The 20965-nt window shown below is 52.4% G+C and overlaps 1 protein-coding gene across 1 annotated transcript; it reads right to left on the bottom strand.

Annotated features, from left to right (window-relative positions):
- Positions 1-1374: 1374 nt before the first annotated feature.
- Positions 1375-15932, bottom strand: LOC136639176 (major histocompatibility complex class I-related gene protein-like). The gene is made up of 6 exons (XM_066613182.1): positions 15823-15932; positions 12922-13203; positions 11122-11397; positions 8568-8852; positions 1583-1660; positions 1375-1454 (listed from the first exon to the last, which is right to left on the bottom strand). The coding sequence occupies exons 1-6, from the start codon at positions 15893-15895 to the stop codon at positions 1375-1377; spliced, it is 1074 nt and encodes a 357-aa protein (XP_066469279.1). The 5' UTR covers positions 15896-15932.
- Between the last annotated feature and the right edge of the window lie 5033 nt (positions 15933-20965).

The raw sequence follows: 20965 nt of genomic DNA, 5'->3' as shown, positions 1-20965 counted from the left end.
CACCAGAGGTACTTGAGGTGGACCTCTGGACAACTGCTGCCTGGCAGCAACCAGAACCTGACACAACAAACAGCAGTAGGAGGCTCGGCTCAGTGGGCAGAGCTCTAAAGCATTCTCTTCCATGATCAAAAAGCCCTCCCGTCCACCATGAGCCTCTTACTGGTATTTGTTGCATACCATCTGGCCTCCAAACAACTGGAAATGATGTCATTGCCAGTTACTTCCAATTGTACTTTGAATAGATCAGGGCTGGGCAAGCCTTGGCCTGAGGGCCAGATCTGGCATTCTGGCATCCATCCCTCCTGTGACGGAACACTTTGATCCAGAGCGCCGCACGACTGCCAGTCCCGAGACTGGGGCAACGCGACACTCTGACCTGTCACGTCTTTGTGGAAATCTGGTCACAATTACCCACTGGGGCATTGTGCCATAGACGCAACACGCTAGAGCGCTGCATCATCCTGATCTCAAGACTGGCATTCACATGGCGCTCTGGAACACAAAGCGCCGGCCGCACCAGGGAACACATTCCCCGGAGCGCAGTGGTTGGCACCGCGCACACCACTGGAATAGATGGACCGTGTGGAGTGGTGCAGCAGAGAACAAACATTGAGAAACACAGTTTTATGCCTCACTCAAAAGTTTTTCAGGGAAGGTTTAGCTTCCTGGAAGAGAGTTCTATAGATATGGCATCACTGTTGTGCCACCTGCCCCCTAACCTGGATCAGAGGCTACACTTGAAGGAGAACCCCCTTGGATGACCTAAGAGGGTGGGCCGGAATGTATGGGAAGAGGCAGTCTGGCAGATAAGTCACTTGAATGGTTCCTCCAAATGCATTGTGGGTATAGCTGGAAGGGCTGCAAGAAGACTTCCATTTCCCCACTTTGACACGCCATACCCACCCTTCATATCAACCTGGAATCCACCTGAAAGGGGGCCTCCAAGTGCTGCCCCTTCCAGGAAAAAAGTTGCCACAATTGGAGCACCCACTTGAGCTCACACCTAGTTCTGGGGCTCCGGGAGGTCAGGCTTTGCCACCCCCACCCTGGAGCCACCCTGGTTTCCGTGTAAGGATCTGCAGCACCTCTCCCTGGCCACAAGACCCAGCCACAAAAGCCCCCATGCTGACAGAGACTCACCTGAGTCTCTGAATTACGGTATGTCCTTTTTAAAGCCTCTCTCACTGCTGGGATCCTCCAGAGCAAGCAGGCTTTCAACCACATTCCTGCTCTCCTTGCCTCCCACTGGATGAGATGCTGTGACGGTAAATCAAACTTGCCATGATCTTGAGTGTAGTCTCTGTGTTCCCTCCCCCCCCCCCCCCCAGAATTCCTGCTTGCTGCGTAGCTGCAAGTTCAAGTAGCTCTACTGGGCTACATGGTCAAGTCTGTGACAGTGGGCAACCAGGGAACCTGCGCCACCAGCACATCCTCCTCCTCGTTCTCAAAGCCATCTGTGTTCATGGAGCATGACTCAGGCTGAGAAGGCAGTTCCCTGTCCCAAGGGGCCCAGAATCTGAAATCTATCATCCAATGATGCACACATGTGTGGTCCAGCAAATGCATCCAGGGATTCACTTACTGATGTAGCGGACGCAGCAGATCACTCCAACCACAAGGACAACCAAGATGACTCCCACAGCAATGAGCCAAACAGACACTGAGGGTGCAATGGAACAAATATATATTTACTCAGAGTAGCAGGGCCTCTGCAGAGTCTCGGGCAAAGATTCTGAGACCTTCTACTGGAGATATGTGCACTGATGTAGCTAGATCATTTGACACCCGAGATGCATAATTTTTTTACACCCCCCCCCCAATACAACAAAATTAATTAATCTGGCTTCAAGTCCAGGTGGAAGCCCAGATCTAGTCACCTGGTTGACCTGGGCTCTGGAGTTAAGAGTGCTCAACCCCCCCCCCCCCAACATAAACACTGGATCCATCTCTGACTCACATAATGCCCCTGCATCACTAGGGTTGGTGTCACCCAGTCTGGTAACTCATGGTGCAGCCGCCTCCCCCCCCCCCCATTTATTTATTTGACTATAGAACAGTACAGGTTACCAAACCAATCAGTTTTTTTGGGGGGGGGGCAACCTTCAGTCTCGAAAGACTCTGGTATCGCGCTCTGAAAGGTGGTTCTGGCACAGCGTCTAGTGTGGCTGAAAAGGCCGATCCGGGAGTGACAATCCCTTCCACACCGGGAGCAAGTGCAGTCTGTCCCTGGTCTGTCTCCCTGGCTATGGGCCTTCCTTCTTCGCCTCTTAGCCTCAGACTGTTGGCAAAGTGTCTCTTCAAACTGGGAAAGGCCATGCTGCACAGCCTGCCTCCAAGCGGGCCGCTCAGAGGCCAGGGTTTCCCACCTGTTGAGGTCCACTCCTAAGGCCTTCAGATCCCTCTTGCAGATGTCCTTGTATCGCAGCTGTGGTCTACTTGTAGGGCGCTTTCCTTGCATGTGTTCTCCATAGAGGAGATCCTCTGCCCTTACTAATGGTGGCTGATCAGGGCAATAACAAACAGGCTGCCATCCCAGACACATGTACATGCGTGATCCAGAGACAGACTGTAGGACTCTGAACCTCAATGTTCCCCCGCTGAAAAATGGGGGCTTCTGAGGTGGTTTGCTGTCCCCAGAATACGGAAGAAGGGAAGGGGCAGAGCAGAAAGGGACATGGAGGAGAGAACTCTCCTGTCTGTCACAGATCAGTTCTACCCTCCTCTTCCTCTTGCAATGGATGGAGAAGGAGGAGGGGGAGAGTGGGCAGACAAATTTTTGTTGTGTCTTCCTTTGCTAATGAAAAGGAAGTAGGCAGAAAGAGGTGGGCACCCCCCTGCCAAGCTGCTGCCTTGGATGGGCTGCCCCCCCGTACTTCTATTTGCAAATGATTTCACCAACTGATTTAAGGGGTCCCAGAGGAGACTGGCTCCACCCACACCCCAGCCATACTTTGGCACCGCCCTCCATGTGCCCCAAGCCACTGCAAGTAACTGCTTTATACAAGCAAATGCTGTACAAGGTTTTGTGAGTACAACATGAACAAATCAGTTCAGAATACACTTATCCATACCAGTGTTTCTCAACCAAAGGTACTATTCATGCCACTCGTGATACTTGAGATGGTGTCCAATGGTACGCGCGGAACCCCCAGACCTTTGCCGCTTAGCAGCGAGACTTGGAATGCCACACGGCAAGCAACAGGAGGCTCAGTTGAGCTCCAATGTGTGCTTCACACATCCTTAAAACTGTCCTGCCATCCACCTTGAGCTTCTCACTGATGTTTGTCACGTTGCATCTAGTCTCCAAATCTGCAAATAACTAGCAAAGGTATCATTGCCATTTACTTCTGGTGGTGCTTCCAATAGTAGGCCCATGCAAAGTGGTACAGTTTCTCAACGTTTGTTTTCAGCGGTCTCAGTGTTTGTTGAGAAACCCTGATCAATGCAAGATTTCTGACCCTGAATTGCTGCTGGGAACTCACACTGAAGAGAGCCACATTAATACACCGTCTGAAAGTGGGCTCTTTGAACTTCTCAGGACACTGGGAACCTGCTAACGTTTTGAATCAGATGTCAGAATCAAATTGTTCCAGGCTGGGAGACAATCAGTGCAATGCGCACAACTCTTTCAATATCCGTGTTGGCATCCTTCAGTCTCGGAAGACTCTGGTATTGCGCTCTGAATGGTGGTTCTGGAACAGAGTGTCCTCTCCAGTGCACAAAGCCTGGGTAAAGTAGGTATGGAGGATAGGCTGTTACCCATGCAGCAAATCCCCCCTCTCCACATTGCTGGAATGGTCCAATGGAAAGGTAGAGGCCAATATGGTTGGTTCCAGCAGCGTCGCAGGAGTTGCCAGAACGTGACTGTGTTCAGCCATGAACAGCCTCAGGGACCCCGGCTCTGGATTTTGCCTCGAGGTTGACTCCTGAAGCCTTTTCCGTAACTGGATGTAGCCACAAGGCAGTGGAGGTTTGGGATCAGAGTTTTCCTTCTCTCAGATGAGCTGCCTTCCCAGGCTAACAAGTCCCATCTACCCAGCCAATCAGAAAAGGGTGCTGGCTAAACTGTGTGGTTTCTAGGAGCTGAACTACAAACAGAGAATTTGGGTGCGGGTGTAAAGCTCTGGAAACCAATTCATGTTTCTAGCCCACATTACTGGGATGGTAAGGCAATGGTTAGTGAGACATCACCAAGTTGGGGGCGGGAGGGGAAAACGGGGGGGCACCCTCAATGTCTCTTTGACTAGTAAATTATGCAACGTTCACTCTCATCTGCAGGCTCACATGATTTATATAAGTCAAATAATTGAACTTTTTTTGGAGTAGAATTCAAGCTATTTGTTGATGTGAACATTTAACAAAATATATACAGTATTTTAGCACATAAGGTTACTAGGCAGGAAAAGAGGCTGCAAAACAAGATCTGGAAACCCAGTTACACCTAAGGTTGCTGAGCCCAGTTTCTAAGAGGGTGCTATACCTTTAGAGCAGTATAAAAGGTACTACAGTCCTAGTAGTTGGCAACCTTCAGTCTCGAGAGACTCTAGTATCGCGCTCTGAAAGGTGGTTCTGGCACAGCGTCTAGTGTGGCTGAAAAGGCCAATCCGGGAGTGACAATCCCTTCCACACCGGGAGCAAGTGCAGTCTGTCCCTGGTCTGTCTCCCTGGCTATGGGCCTTCCTTCTTTGCCTCTTGGCCTCAGACTGTTGGCCAAGTGTCTCTTCAAACTGGAAGAGGTCATGCTGCACAGCCTGCCTCCAAGCGGAACGCTCAGAGGCCAGGGTTTCCCATCTGTTGAGGACCACTCCTAAGGCCTTCAGATCCCTCTTGCAGATCTCCTTGTACCGCAGCTGTGGTCTACCTGTAGGGCGCTTTCCTTGCACAAGGTCTCCATAGAGGAGATCCTTTGGGATCCACCCATCATCCATTCTCACGACATGACTGAGCCAACGCAGGCGTCTCTGTTTCAGCAGTGCATACATGCTAGGGATTTAAGCACATTCCTGGACTGTGTTGTTTGGAACTTTGTCCTGCCAGGTGATGCCGAGGATGCGTCGGAGGCAGCACATGTGGATGGGCTGCTTAGGATTTTCTTCGCTGTCCTGCTGAAGCCTCTATCTCCGGACCAGATCAGACGGAAAGCTTTTCAACCTCTCCAGACTGAGAGCAAAGTCCAAAGTCCAGCTGAAATGTCTGCGTGACTTCTTCTTTGCCGACGATGCAGCTGTCACTACCCACTCTGCCAAAGATCTCCAGCAGCTCATGAACAGTTTTAGCAAGGCCTGCCAAGACTTTGGACTGACAATCAGTCTGAAGAAAACACAGGTCATGGTTCAGGATGTGGACTCACCTCCCTGCATTACAATCTCTGTGCACGAACTGGAGGTTGTCCATGTCTTTGTGTGCCTTGGCTCAACAATATCCTACACTCTTTCTCTCGATACCAAGCTAAACAGACACATCGTCAAAACAGCCACCACGTTTTCCAGACTCGCAAAGAGAGTCTGGTCCAACAAGAAGCTGAACATACCAAGATCTAGGTCTACAGAGCTTGCGTCCTGAGTACACTTCTGTACTGCAGCGAGTGATGGACTCTTCGCACACAAAAGAAGAAGCTGAACGCTTTCCACATGCGCTGCCTCTGAATGAGGCTGCAATGGACAAGATGGGGCCAGGCAGCTTGTCCTGATCACCCTGCTATGGTACCACTTTTCCTGGAGAAGAAGGAGCTGAACCAAATGGGGAAGTGGGACTGAGAAGCAGAACAGGCAGGCTGGTGAGAAATGTGTGGTCTGGCTGGACAGTCACAGAGACAACTTGGCCAAAACGGCACCAGGAACTGGCAGTGCCCAGCGGGGGAGGCTGTGAGGAAGAGCAAAAAAGCACACCACATGTCAAGGGAAAGTTTGCAGGCTGGTCTGGAGAGGAAACAACAAGCAGGGCAGGCCCATCTGTGAGGCCCACTGAAGCCATCGTCTCAGGCAGCAGCTCAGTGGGGCCCCCACCTTTGTCTGCCCACCTGCCTCCACTGCTGTCCTTCTCCTTCCACTCCCTGGACTGGAAAAGGAAGGAGACAGAGAAGAGAAAGAACTCCTGTGGAGGGGAGGGGAGGGGGCTGCTGAGCCAGAACACTGGCAAGCGGAAGGGGTAGAAGCAGGCACGCCAGTGGGCAAGGGGGGCAGCCTCAGGCAACAGGAAGGCTTGGGCTGGCCCCAGAGCAAGCAGAACAAAATTAACTCCCTAACACAGGAGAGACCAGCCTGGGGGATGTTCAAGGCCATCAGGGGGTGACGGACTGTGGGGCTCTCGGGTGCAAAGAGGAAGGGGGTCTGGGGATTTCCCAGGAGGAGCCTTGGTTCTGTCTGTCACTAAGTCTGTTTCAGGTGCACAGAAGGGTGTGCCAGGCGCTGTGCAGAGGAGTCTGCGGGAAACGGATTCAGAGGGAAAGAGGCTGAACCTGCAAAGACACGCTTGAGAGACGTACCAGTTGCAGTGGGGGGACCTGTGACCCAGACCCCCTTCCTTCCTAACAGTGGCACTGCCCCCCAGCACTGGCATTCCTGGAGGGGGCAAAACCCTGGTGCAAAGCGGCCCCACCTCTTCCCTTTTGCAGTGGTGAGTAGCCAGGCGCCTGAGGAAACTTACTGGAACACCAGTGCCCCCCACAGACAGTCACAGTGGGCGAGAGGAGCCAACCTCAGCCCCCTCCTTGGCCTGCAGCCTGGCAAGTGGGGGTCGCCTTGAGTGGGGGGGGGAGCTGGGGGGTGAGACGGGCCGGGATGGAGCAGCAGGAAAGGAAGACCCGGCCTGGAGTCACAACCAACTCGGACAAGGACCAGGACGCCAAGGGGTCCCTGCTCTGCCTGCAGGAGCTGCGCTGGGCGAAGGAGGGAGGGAAAGGGCTCTGCCCCGGAGCACTTCCATACCTGCAGGTCGCGGAAGAAGGACGTGCAGCGGGCTGAGGCTCTGCTCCGGGTGGGACCTCTGAATCCCCCCTTTACCACCAGGCTGTGGGGTGGGCACAGCGCCCCTCCCTCCTACCCAGGGACTCCACTGGCTGCCCACCCGCCCTCCTGCCTCCCTCCCCTGTAGGGACTCACTCACCGGAGCAGCCCCCCAGCAGCAGGAGGGCAGCCGCCCCAAGGAGCCAGGCGCGCCAGCCTGCCAGCCCCATCCCTCCTGGCGCCGGATCGCAACCACCAGCCTCCCTCCCCGTCCAGGCTGGGCTGAGCTGTGAAGGCGAGTCCGACGAGAAGCGCTCCGCCAATGAGGAGCGGGTGCGCCTGTTGCGTCACCGGTTGCTGGGCAGACCTCGAAAGGGCCGGGCAGCTGGACACGTAACCCGAAGAAAGAAAGTTTGGTCCCGGCTGAGCAGAGGCTTCCCCCCCCCGACTCACTCCTCCTAATGGGGAGGGGCGGCGAGGGGAGGGCTGCCCGCTGCTGCTGGGGCTGTTCCTGGGGATCCCCCCATCATGATGTGGTGCCATGAAAAATCTCCCAGCAGAAAGAGGGTAGTTTTCTGCGGGCATCACTTCCTCTACACCTGGCTTTGCGTGGCCTGATTCCCACAGCAATGAGCCGAACAGACACTGAGGGTGCAATGGAACAAATATACATTTACTCAGAGTAGCAGGGCCTCTCCAGAGTGCCGGGCAAAGATCCTGCGACCTTCTAACTGGAGATATGTGCACTGATGTAGCTAGATCATTTGACACCCGAGATGCATAATTTTTTTATACCCCTTCCCCCCAATACAACAAAATTAATTAATCTGGCTTCAAGTCCAGGTGGGAGCCCAGGTCTAGTCACCTGGTTGACTTGGGCTCTGGAGTTAAGAGTTCTCATGCCTCTCCCCAAACATAAACACTGGATCCATCCCTGACTCAGTGACATAATGCCCCTGAATTACTAGGGCTGGTGTCACCCAGTCTGGTATCTCATGGTGCCCCCCCTCCCCGTTTATTTATTTGACTATAGAACAGTACAGGTTACCAAACCAATCAGTTTTGGGGGTTTTTTTTGGCAACCTTCAGTCTCGAAAGACTGAGCCAAAGAGGCAAAGAAGGAAGGCCCACAGCCAGGGAGACAGACCAGGGACAGACTGCACTTGCTCCCGGTGTGGAAGGGATTGTCACTCCCGGATTGGCCTTTTCAGCCACACTAGACGCTGTTCCAGAACCACATTTCAGAGCGCGATACCGGAGTCTCCAGAGACTGAAGGCTGCCAACTATAGCAATGAAAGCAGAAGCTCCCAGGTTCTGCCTCTAGCAACCCAGGGCCCCTCTAGTTTCCAGGGTCCCTCCGCCCACCCTTCTTTCTAGCAGCCACATCCTTCTTCCAGCCTTCAACACAGGGGTGTTGCACCCCAACACCCCTTGGGTGTTGCAAGCTTTCAACACAGCAGTTTTGCACCCCAAAACACACACTGGGAGTTGCTGATATGTTTTTTCTTTGAGCGTCTCCTTGGGTGAAAATTCACCTCCTGGAATCTGCCCAACACTCCAGCCCCCTCCCCACAAAGACCCCTGAGGCACCCCTCCCCATACACACACACACAGTCTCTCACCAGACTGCTCCATGGGCAAGTCCAAAGGCTCCTGCAGTCCATCATGTTCCACATGGCACCGGTAGCGGCTCCTCTCCTTGGGGTTGATCTCAATGCTGAGCCAGGTATAGTAAGTACCATCCACATTGGGGCTGATAACCCGGCGGAATGTGTCCCCCTGTCTGACCTTTCCCTTCTTCCTCCAGGTAGCATTGATATCCTTGGGGTAGAAGCTGTGGACCTGGCAAAGGAGGGTCTCCAAGCCCTCATGGATTACCCTGTGTGTCACCTTCACCACTGGGGTCTCTGTGGAAATTGGAAGTGCCAGTGTTAAGATTGGCGTCCTTGGCTGGCTTGCAGGATGGGTGCTGCAATTTCACAGGCAGACATTCCACACCCGCAGCATCCTTGAGAGATGAAAACCTGCAGAGAAAGGAACTCTATGGTGTTCCTGAGAAAATGCTCCAAGGCAATAAGTAGCAGTTCTGGGACTGCCCAGTGAACTCCTTCAGGGTTTCTGGGAAAATATCAAGAGTTCTCCTCCATCATTGTACTAGGTCAGATCCTCCTACCCCCAGCATAGCTAGGGGGGTGCAAAGCACTCAGGCAGCTGCAAAATTTAGGCCACAATCCTAACCCACTTTCCAACACTGACACAAGAGCAATGCAACTCCAAGGTAAGGGAACAAACATTGGGCTACCTTGAGGAGGCCTCCACAACTGCCCCCCAACTGCAGGGTGCAGCACATGCCCCACTGGCACAGCTATGCCAGTGCTGGAGATTGCGCCCTTAGTGTTTCCAGCTATGCCACTGCTAGTGAGCTCAGCACTCAGAGATGGAAGTGGCAGAATCTCTGATACTCTTGCCTGCTTCAGCAGTCTCCTTTGGGCTATCCCACCTCCCCACTGCAGAGTTACCAAGACAAGAGGCAACCTCAGGGTCACTAACCAGACTGGGAGGGATTCCTATATTTCCCACAGGGAGAAAGGATTTAAAAAAACACTGTCCTTCATGGGGAAGGTCAGCAATGCTCCAAGGCTTCCTCTCCTTACATTGATTTTTTAAACCCATTTCTGCCCAGTCCACAGACGTACACGTTTGATCCCTGTTGCATACAGGGAGATCCTTTGGGATCCGGCCATCATCCATTCTCACGACATGACCGAGCCAATGCAGGCGTCTCTGTTTCAGCAGTGCATACATGCTAGGGATTCCAGCACGTTCCAGGACTGTGTTGTTTGGAACTTTGTCCTGCCAGGTGATGCCGAGAATACGTCGGAGGCAGCGCATGTGGAAAGCATTCAGTTTCCTCTCCTGTTGTGAGTGAAGAGTCCATGACTCGCTGCAGTACAGAAGTGTACTCAGGACGCAAGCTCTGTAGACCTGGATCTTGGTATGTTCCGTCAGCTTCTTGTTGGACCAGACTCTCTTTGTGAGTCTGGAAAACGTAGTAGCTGCTTTACCGATGCGTTTGTTTAGCTCGGTATCGAGAGAAAGAGTGTCGGAGATCGTTGAGCCAAGGTACACAAAGTCATGGACAACCTCCAGTTCATGCTCAGAGATTGTAATGCAGGGAGGTGAGTCCACATCCTGAACCATGACCTGTGTTTTCTTCAGGCTGATTGTCAGTCCAAAATCTTGGCAGGCCTTGCTAAAACGATCAATGAGCTGCTGGAGATCTTTGGCAGAGTGGGTAGTGATAGCTGCATCATCGGCAAAGAGGAAGTCACGCAGACATTTCAGCTGGACTTTGGACTTTGCTCTCAGTCTGGAGAGGTTGAAGAGCTTTCCATCTGATCTGGTCCGGAGATAGATGCCTTCTGTTGTGGTTCCAAAGGCCTGCTTCAGCAGGACAGCGAAGAAGATCCCAAACAAGGTTGGTGCAAGAACACAGCCCTGCTTCACGCCGCTTCAGATGTCAAAGGGGTCTGATGTGGAGCCATCAAAGACAACAGTGCCCTTCATGTCCTTGTGGAAGGATCTGATGATGCTGAGGAGCCTGGGTGGACATCCAATCTTGGGGAGAATCTTGGCCATCCCTGCTGACCAGGTCGAAAGCCTTCGTGAGATCTATGAAGGCTATAAAGAGTGGCTGTCGTTGTTCCCTGCATTTCTCCTGCAGTTGTCTAAGGGAGAATACCATATCAGTGGTGGACCTGTTGGCTCGGAATCCACACTGTGATTCTGGATAAACGCTCTCTGCAAGTACCTGGAGCCTCTTTAGTGCAACTCGGGCAAACAACCTTCCTACAACGCTAAGGAGAGAGATGCCACGGTAGTTGTTGCAGTCACCCCTGTTGCCTTTGTTCTTGTACAGCGTAAACCAAAAATAAGGCAGTAAAAAGGGAAACATTTTGCCCAGCTCCCTCTGCTGTGCCAGTTTCCTTCTCCCAGATATATCTTTCATCTGGACAATATCCAGGATGGTGTTTCCTGCCTCAGCTGTAGCCTGAACTGGGACAGCCCCCTGTTCTCCCACCTCCATCGTGGGGTGGGATTGGACTTCCTACTCAATCTCCTACAAGGTGAGGAGAAACCTGAAGGAATTGCCACACACCCCCATTTCCCCCTCACCTTTCCTCTGCAGAGCCTCCTTCCCATAGTCCAGGTATTTCTGCAGCCATGTGATGCACTCCTCCTCTAGGAAGAACTTATAGTTTTGGCAGAAGGGAAGGTCAGCCTCCCACATCCTCTTGGTGATCTGAGCAGACACGTCAGTTGCCACCCAGGTGAGGGTCTCCTTGTCGAAGCTGATGTAGTCCCTCCCATCGTAGCTGTACTTGGCAAACCCACCTTTCCGCCCATCTTCTCTCAACTCACAGCCCACCATGTACTGCCAGGTGTGAAACCCTGGAAAGGAGGCACAAGGTGGGGGCATCAGAGCCATGTGGTCTCCCTCTCTCAGGTTCCTTCAGGCCAAGGAAGAAAGGGGGGCACTTGGGGGTTTCTGTCCCTTTGGCAATGGAAGAGGGCAGTTATTTGCTGCCTCCTTCCCCTCTTGGGGCACCTTCTAGTCTCAACCCAGGGGCAGGTTGCAAAAGGACTCCCCACCCCCCCTTTCCAATATGGCAGCTGGACTCCCAGTGGGAGAACTTCTACTTTGCTCTCTTCCACCTATCCCGAGATTTGTTTCCTATTAAGAGAAGAGAGCGGGGGAGGGGAGTTATTTGGAAGAACAGGCTCAGGAGAAAAAGCACAGACCCAACTGGGGTTTGCACCCTTGCAAATGGCCCTGCGCTCTGATCAGCAGCTGCCCTTGAGATAGCTTCCTGCCATTGCCAGCCCGCTTGGCTTTTCCTTCTGCTGCGCCAGATGTGACTGGTCATCAGCGGCATCACTGAGCTACAGTATTCCTGTAACACAAGCGGTGATGAGTTACACAATTCCCAAAACAGAGAAGGACGAGCAGGCGCATGGCTCCCCCACCCTCACTGCATGTGCTGACTTTGGCAGCGGGTTCTTGGTGCCGAAAAGGGATTTGTGACAGCAAACCCTGTGGGATTCTGAGACCACTGTGGGGATTAATGGACATTGTGGACAGGATGCTTCATTTGCAAAGTAAGGAGGCAGACACCTCTGTTTTGTTCCCACCGCCAGGAATGGGACATTCCTCTGCACACTGCAGTCGGGCTTCCTGCAAAACTCCAAAGCTGAGAGCCTGAGGGCCAGATAAAAAGCTTTCGAGGGCTGCATCCGGCCCCCAGGCCTCATGTTTGACACCCCTGGACTAGCCAATCTACAACTGCCAGTGGGCCTCTCCCGTTTGTTTTACTGAACCTGAAAGGGCCAAGGGTAGACCAGGCGTCCTCTTTTTCCAGGACATGTCCTCTTTTTAGTCTTGTGTCCTAGAAAAGAACTTAAATGCCCTCCTTTTCCCTGTGAGCAGCCCTGTAGGCAGCACATAGCCTTCCTATAATTATTAAATTATATGTAATATATTTTTCAATTTAATAATATGTAATAGAGTTTAAATTAACCACATGAAATCAGTATACGAGGGTTTTTAGCTTTTGTCATGTCCTACATTTTTCTTGGATGCCCTATACTTTGGGGTGCCTTGTCTTCTTTTGTGGTTATGACATCCAGTCACCCTGGACCCATGACAGGCCTCCAGGCTGGTGCATCCTCTTTGGACCTCCTCCAAGGGAAAGAGAGTTAGAAACACTTTTGCCTTGGAGGGGGTGTGGGGTAACTTTTCAGTGGACCGTTTTACCCTGCAGAACCTACCTTGCCTGTGTGAGAGGATGGGGGGACACCATGGCCAGCTCTGCCCCTCCTGGCCAAGCGGCAGTCATCTGGGGGTCAAGGAGCTTCTCTCCCAACAAGAACTTTACCCACCTCTCCCCACTGCCTGCTCCCCTCCTCTCCACTCACCTCTGCTCTGGTTGTAGTGTTTCTGCACAGTGTCCAGATCCACCCCCAAATACAGTTTCTGGTTCTGCACGTACTGCGTATGCATGGCCCAGAGCTGGGGGTCCTCCTTCTCAATCTTCTTCACCCAGGGCACATAAGGTACAGTCCTCCTCCTATTGCTGTCATAGACACCCATCAGCTGATCATCCATATATGCCAACGCAATGAACTGGGGCAGCCCTTGGCTGGGCTCTGACACCACCACCACCATCAAGGAATACCTTGCAAAGTGGGACGAGGCTTCTGGAAAAGAGAGAGATGGGGCAGAGTTAGGGGGCCTCCAGGTGCTTAGAGATCTGACTGCTGATCCTAGACAAGACCCCCTACAGGAGATTCTGCAGGTGCCAAGTGGGGCGGGGGAGTTGGTATTAGAGAGAAACCCCATGAAAGAAAATAGCCAGGCAATTTCTGCATGATGACCCTGTACAGTCAGGTGACCAGCCTAATCCTGGGCCGCAGACTCCAGCTAGATGCAGGATACAGGGCAATAAATGTTCCTAGCAAGGACAATCTGCAACCCCAAACAAACAAACAGGTCAAGAGTCCAGTGCATTAGTGGAGAGATGACATGATGGCTTCAGAAATGCTCAGGGGAATTTGGGGCAAGGGGCAGGTTAAAGGGGAAACCTGGAAGGCCCAAGGAGGTTCACCTCCCATTTCCTGAGGAGGGGGTTGATTTATTTTAAACTCTTTGTTTTGGGCTTCATTTCAGGATAGAAACCCAGGGTGGGAACGTCTAGGAGAAATCAGTTCCGCTCTTTGTGGCTGCAACTATTTTATTCAATAAAGCCATGGGCTGCCTCCAAATGCACTGTAGCAGCGCAAGATGCTGCTTTGGGGAGCACCCAAGGCTTTTGGGGGCCTTGGTGCTTGGTGGGAGACAGACAAGACTGTATCTTGTTGCCTGAAGGAGAGTGTTAAAGCAGAAGCACTCTGAGGGTTTGAAAGTTAGAAGTTGAGGCAGCAAAGAGTTATAGCAATGAATACAACAGACATGTATAGAAGCGAGATGCAGAAGGAAGGCCAGATGCAGAAGGAAGGCTTCTGGGATTCAGCCTTCTCTGCCTTTTATTCCTTCTCATACAATTCACAACAGGCTGGGGTTTTCCATTCTCTGATCTTGTTTACAATACTAAACCATGAGTCAGAAGTCTTCGTAATAGGGAAATTTACAAGAGGATGCTCACACTGGCTATAACTAGCCGTCTCTCTAGCTTAACCGCAATACACATTCCTAGATATGATTCTGTTGTTCACAGCACTGGGTTCAGAGTCATCACCAAGGCCAAGAGTTTGCTCTTGCCACGCAGGCGCAGAATGCGTTCTGCTGTTGCCACATTTGCCAAGGCATCTCAAAACCTAGTGCTTGTGCATTCTATATTTACTACAATGCACAACGTTAAAACAGCAAACCACAAGCAGCCACTATGAAAAGCCCCTTTAAAAGTTGTGTTTTAGCCTGATGCCAAAATGCCCCTAGGGTGGGCGTCTGCCTGCAGGGAGAGCCTTGGGGAGAACCAGAACCAACCCTAAAAAGGCCCTGCTCCTAATGGCTGCCCCATCATATACCCAAAGACTTGGCTCCCAGAGCAGGGCTTATGATGATGTTTGCAGCACGTGGGAGAAAGAGGAACCTGACTAGTCCATTAGGTACTCAGGTCTCAAACCATTTGGGGTTTTAAAGGTCAGCACCATGAATTGGGTCTGGATGGAAGCAAATCAGCAGGAAGACAAAAGACGGGAATCACATGCTCCCTACAGGCTGTGCATGCACTAGCAGCCAATGGTTGCCTCTGGCTAGAGCTTCTGAATGCTTGTCAAGGATAGCACATTAGACCCTACACATCATTAGACCAGAGCCCAGAGCACAGTGGTTGGATCTGCCTTTCCCGGCAACAGCTGCAGTCGGTGCACCAGCTGGGACAGCTAAGAGGGGCTGCCCCACTCCCCACTGCACCCTCTTGGGCTTCCAACAGAAGCAGAAGACCCCTTGTGGGAGGGTCCCAGTCCTATCCAGAACAGGTCACAGCACTCTGCTTCATTGTGATCCTGTCTCTTTCCACCTACCTAGTCTGACACTTGTATATGAGCATTGCCAGGAGCTGCACAGAGCCTCAGTCCCTACTCTCCATTTCAGAGGCAGCCCAGAAGTCTGGTAGGGGGTGGAAGGGGGCCAGGAGGCACAGCAGGCACCCTCCCCTCTGCAAAGGGAGACGACTTCAGCAACATCTGGGGTAGGGGGATGACCCCCCACCAGAGCCTGACACAACTGAAGACAGTCACAGAGAGAGCGACCCCCTCCCCTGCCCCCAATTCCAGGCTGGCTTGAGGGGGGTCCGGAAGAAGAAGCACCTGCAGCGGCTAAGCAGGACTCAGCGGTGGGGAGGGTCAGTGAGTTCAGACGAGCAGCAGGAAAGCAGAACGAAGTCGCACCCGAACACCCCAGGCCGGACACAGCATCGCTGCGAGGAAAGCCGCTTCCGCTCTGGGCAAGGGCAGACCTTGCTGCTGGGACTCTCCTCGGTCTTCGGCAGAGCGGCGAGCCCAGCGCTGGTCGGGCCTAGCGAGGAAGAGGTCCCTGCCCCGGGGCACTTCCAAACCCTGGTTAGGGAGCGGGAGGTTGCGAAGAGCTCAGGCGGTGCTTCCTCCCATGGAGACCCCCAACACAGAGAGAGTGGCGTAGCTTAGAGGGGGTGCAAAACACGCCTCCGTTTTGCTCCCCCGCCCGGAATAACTCCGAAGGGGAGGGGCTGCTTGCAAGCTGCGGTGAGGCTCCCTGCAAAACTTAGTGCTTTGCACACACCCCCTAGCTACGCCACTGTGTGTGTGTGTGTGTGTGTGTGTCCCGCTGCAGGTACTCACCGGAGCAGCCCCCCTGCACAAGAAGGATCGCCCCCAGGACCACGCGGACCACCGGTGCAGCCCCATCCTTCATCTGCAGCCCGCAGCACCGCAAAGCCGCAGCTCCGGACGCGGGAAAGCCTGGCCCACAAAGCTCGGAGCGAGCGAGGGGGGAATATTCGACCAATAGGAAAAAAGAGTCTCTGTTCTCGAGCGTGTTGCCAGGTAGACCTGGCCGCGGCAGGGGAGGCCCCAAGTGAAAGTGAAAGTGAAAGCGAGCCTGGCAGCGCCCTGGCTGGAGGGACTCCCCTTCCTGTGCTAGGGATCGGAGGAGGGGCTGCAGTGTGCAGTGGCGGTGGGCTCGCCTGGCGGAGGAGGGGGAGCGAAGTCTGCCGTGCCTGGTCCCTGCGTGGCTGGCCTGGCATCAAAGCGAGGAGGGGGGTGGGGGGCTCAGAGCAAGACGGAGGGGGGAGGAAGAAGAGCCGGGATGCCCAAGATCAGTTGGCAACTTTGGGCCTCGTGAGAGGAATCCCTCCGGCAGGTAGATGGGCCAACCCCATGGAAAAGAGAAGAGGGGCTTAAACTAGAAACAGGTCCCACAAAAGATGCAGGCTTGAGACCATTCAGAGCCAAGATGGGGGGGGGGCAAGGAAAGCCAAGGGACGGCAGGTATTTTATCTTCCATCCATGGTGGGCACTTTGAGCACAACCTGGCAGGAAAGCAGCAGATATACTTAAGATGATGATGATGATGATGATAAGGCAACACAGTCCTGGAACGAGCTGGAATCCCTAGCATGTATGCACTGCTGAAACAGAGACGCCTGCGTTGGCTCGGTCATGTCGTGAGAGTGGATGATGGCCGGATCCCAAAGGATCTCCTCTATGGAGAACTCGTGCAAGGAAAGCGCCCTACAGGTAGACCACAGCTGCGATACAAGGACATCTGCAAGAGGGATCTGAAGGCCTTAGGAGTGGACCTCAACAGGTGGGAAACCCTGGCCTCTGAGCGGCCCGCTTGGAGGCAGGCTGTGCAGCATGGCCTTTCCCAGTTTGAAGAGACACTTGGCCAACAGTCTGAGGCTAAGAGGCAAAGAAGGAAGGCCCACAGCCAGGGAGACAGACCAGGGACAGACTGCACTTGCTCCCGGTGTGGAAGGGATTGTCACTCCCGAATCGGCCTTTTCAGCCACACTAGACGCTGTTCCAGAACCACCATTCAGAGCGCGATACCAGAGTCTTTCGAGACTGAAGGTTGCCAACAACACATTACTTCATCTTCCACCAGACAAAATTCCTCAGCAGCTAAACCACAAGCCAGCTTCCAAAATACACACACACACCCCAGACCTTCTTGAAGGTAAAGGGAGAGGTGCAGCTCCACATCTCATGGGGAAGATCCTTCTGCAGCACCCAGGCAGGGCCTAGGAGAGCAGGTTCAAGGGGGGTAATTTGTACCCTGGCCCAGGGTCAAAAAGAGGGCCCAGAGGCCAAAGGAGGGGCCCAGAAATTTCGTGGGATCTGACATTTTCCTATCTACTCAGACTTGTTGCCCGCAAGGGATGCTGGGGACACTACCACGAGCGTGTGGCTGCAGCTACTTCACCTAATGGCAAGCCATATATGCTGGGCCGAGGAATGCATACATGACACTCCTTTGCACAATGTCAAATCTGGGAGGAAAGTGGCCTGTTACAATAACTCCTTGGCTTGTGGATCTGCTTACCATGAAGGAGTGTATAGGAGCTCAGGGACACAGCTGTGAGCTACAGCTGCTGCAGAAGCAAAATTTAGTATACACAGAACACTTTCCATTCTGGTGTGAACCTAAATGTAATGATACTAATTTTCTGCATGATTTTCTATATTTAAAAGATTCTAAGAGAGACTTACAAGTGTGTTTTGTTTTCCATATTACTCTATCTAGTTGCCAATGCCACATGGGTGGGTAGCCCTGGGCTCCAAAGACTTTTCGAACTCGGTGGGATTATCCACAGGACTTGGAGGTGACAAGGGCAGAAGCAGCTGAGAGGGAGCTCCAAAGGAAACCCCTGCTGCTCTGGGATCTGACCTGAAGTCAAGATCTGCCATCGCTGCCTGGGAAGTGAAGCCGGTTCAAAGGCAGACTCCTGGCTTAGGCCCTCACACTCCTCCTCCTCTCTATCAACCCCCTCCAGGCCTAGAGTACATTCAAGTTGGAGGGGACTATGGAGGTCATCTAGTCCAGCATTCTGCTCAGTACAGGCAACTGCTGCAGCATAAGAACAGCCCCACGGGATCAGGCCATAGGCCCATCAAGTCCAGCTTCCTGTATCTCACAGCAGCCCACCAAATGCCCCAGGGAGCACACCTGATAACAAGAGACCTCATTCTGGTGCCCTCCCTTGCATCTGACATTCTGATATAGGGTTTCCAGCCCTGACTGAGAAGTGAAGGAGAGGCTGGTAAGGCAGGCTGGGTACCTGTAATACTCCCCACCCTCAGATCACATCAAAACCAAATGTACTACATGCTACTTCTAGGCCTGTGACGAAGGCTCACACAGAGGGCTGGAATGAGCACATCTCAGCATCAGTGCAGATGTCTTGTCCTGATGCTGCTCATAAGAACATAAGAACAGCCCCACTGGATCAGGCCAGAGGCCCATCTAGTCCAGCTTCCTGTATCTCACAGCTGCTCACCAAATGCCCCAGGGAGCACACCAGATAACAAGAGACCTGCATTCTGGTGCCCTCCCTTGCATCTGGCATTCTGACATAGCCCATTTCTAAAATCAGGTGGTTGCACATACACATCATGGCTTGTAACCAAATTGATTTTTTCTCCAGAAACTTATCCATCCCCCTTTTAATGGCATTGAGGCCAGATGCCATCACCACATCCTGTGGCAAGGGGTTCCACAGATTAACTACACGCTGAGTAAAGAAATATTTTCTTTTGTCTGTCCTAACTCACTCAACACTCAGTCTGAGTAGATGTCCCCTGGTTCTGGTGTTATGTGAGAGTGTAAATAGCATCTCTTTATCCACTTTATCCTTCCCCTGCATAATTTTGTATGTCTCAGTCATGTCCCCCCTCAGGTGTCTCTTTTCTAGGCTGAAGAGGCCTAAATGCCGTAGCCTTTCCTCATAAGGAAGGTGCCCCAGCCCAACATCATCTTAGTCCTCTTTTGCACCTTTTCCATTTCCACTATGTCTTTTTTGAGATGCGGCGACCAGAACTGGACACAATACTCCAGGTGTGGCCTTACCATCGATTTGTACAACGGCATTATAATATTAGCCGTTTTGTTCTCAATACCTTTTCTAATTATCCCAAGCATAGAATTGGCCTTCTTCACTGCCGCTGCACATTGGGTCAACACTTTCATCAACCTGTCCACCACCACCCCAAGATCTCTCTCCTGATCTGTCACAGACAGCTCAGAACCCATCAGCCTATATGTGAAGTTTTTATTCTTTGCCCCAATGTGCAGGACTTTACACTTACTGACATTGAAACACACCTGCCATTTTGCTGCCCATTCTGCCAGTTTGGAGAGATCCTTCTGGAGTTCCTCACAATCACTTCTGGTCTTCAGCACTCAGAAAAGTTTGGTGTCGTCCGCAAACTTTGCAACCTCACTGCTCAGCCCTGTCTCCAGGTCATTTATGAAGAGGTTGAAGAGCACCGGTCCCAGGACAGATCCTTGGGGCACACCGCTTTTCACCTCTCCCCATTGTGAAAATTGTCCACTGACACCCACTCTCTGTTTCCTGATCCAGGCTGCCAAATCCCAATGCTGAACAACTATGCAATGTTTGGGTCATTTGCAAGTAATTTCCTCTCCTTTTGTCTCCCATAAAAAGAAGTGTTGGAAATTTTGAGCAGACCACACCCAGGAACAGCCCTGTGAATCTGGGGTTGTGAAATGATCTACTGGACACAGTTTGGGTTTTAATTGTATAACCCTCTCCCGTCCCCTTCCAGGTACAGTGATTGAGATCCCCATTTCTTGCTGGCTCTTGTGTTTTGTGGGACCATTCCCAGATCCAGGGTCCTACATGTTATACAAATGCAGTGTAGCTACTTCTGCCTTTCTGTTGCAAAGAAACCCCTCCAGCAATCAAAGAAAAATAGGAAAAACAAAACTACTGAAAACTCACCTCCCAAAAGTAAGTTTTTTTTAGCTCTTTTGGAAACAGAGGGACAGAAAGGTGTGTGACATTTCAAATTAGGATTGTCCAGATGCCATCTGGAACCTTTATGGAAGAAACGAGACCAAACCCCTGCTTCACTCAGCCCTGACTGGGATCTCCCCCCAGGGTGAGAAGAATAGCTCTGGGGGTTCTTTTTGCAACTGCCACCTGCCAGGGCAGGAGGAATCCTCCTTGATGGGGCTGCTCAGAGCTACATACCTGAGGGCTACAGCACTGCAGGGCTGTGTGCAGAACTGACACAGACATTCTCTCCACTAGCCAGAGATGGAGGAGAAGGATTCAGACAGAAATTTCTCAAACTGTGAGCCATTTCTCTCTGGGGAGCCACGGAAACCAACCAGGGGAGCTGGGGAATCATCCCTTGAAGGCTGCCTCAAAGTCAGCATTCTCAGAGGAAGAGCTAGAGAATGGTATTCTCTTTCCTTCTTGGCTCACTGATGCTTCAGGGAACCCCGGCCTGAATTTCTCTCCCTCTAGCAGTAGCAGTTTGATGACTTTGTCAGCCAGACACCTCTGGGAAGGAAATTCCATGGTTTGTTTGGTGCTTGGAGCCTGATTCTTGCAGCCTTGGGTCACATTCTAGCACAGCAAGCAAACAAGCCTAGCTCCTTTCATCCCAATTATTTTCAGGGGGGAGGGGAGTGAAAATCCTAATGTGCAAAAGGTGGGTTTACACCACCTCCAAAACAAGTAACATAATGGGGAACCTTGGTTAATGCCAGTAGGTCAAAGGAGCTGTGGGCCGACAAAGTTTGGGAACCACTGGATTCTGGGGAAGAGCCACCACACCTGGCACCACATCTGTCAACATCAGCTCATGGGACAAAGTTTCGTTTTGCTCTACAAACGTCCTCAGTACAAGGCACCAACCCTTAGCACCCACACACAGATTCTCCAGGATCCAGCATGCCACCTCCTGAAAGAGTCATGGGCTGCACCCTCAACATCAAGGGATGGGGAGAGAG

This window comes from Tiliqua scincoides, chromosome 2, assembly GCF_035046505.1.
Source record: "Tiliqua scincoides isolate rTilSci1 chromosome 2, rTilSci1.hap2, whole genome shotgun sequence".
In the NCBI taxonomy this organism is placed as follows: Eukaryota; Metazoa; Chordata; class Lepidosauria; order Squamata; family Scincidae; genus Tiliqua; species Tiliqua scincoides.
The sequence above is the reverse complement of the archived record's forward strand: the minus strand, read 5'-3'. Positions and strand labels throughout refer to the sequence as shown.

Coding starts and splice junctions, on each gene's coding strand:
- LOC136639176 (XM_066613182.1), bottom strand. CDS start 15,895: ATGAAGGATGGGGCTGCACCGGTGGTCCGCGTGGTCCTGGGGGCGATC. Junction 8,853..11,121: donor GGAGGCTCTGCAGAGGAAAG/GTGAGGGGGAAA, acceptor CAATTTCCACAG/AGACCCCAGTGGTGAAGGTG. Junction 1,661..8,567: donor CTTGCCCATGGAGCAGTCTG/GTGAGAGACTGT, acceptor TTGCACCCTCAG/TGTCTGTTTGGCTCATTGCT.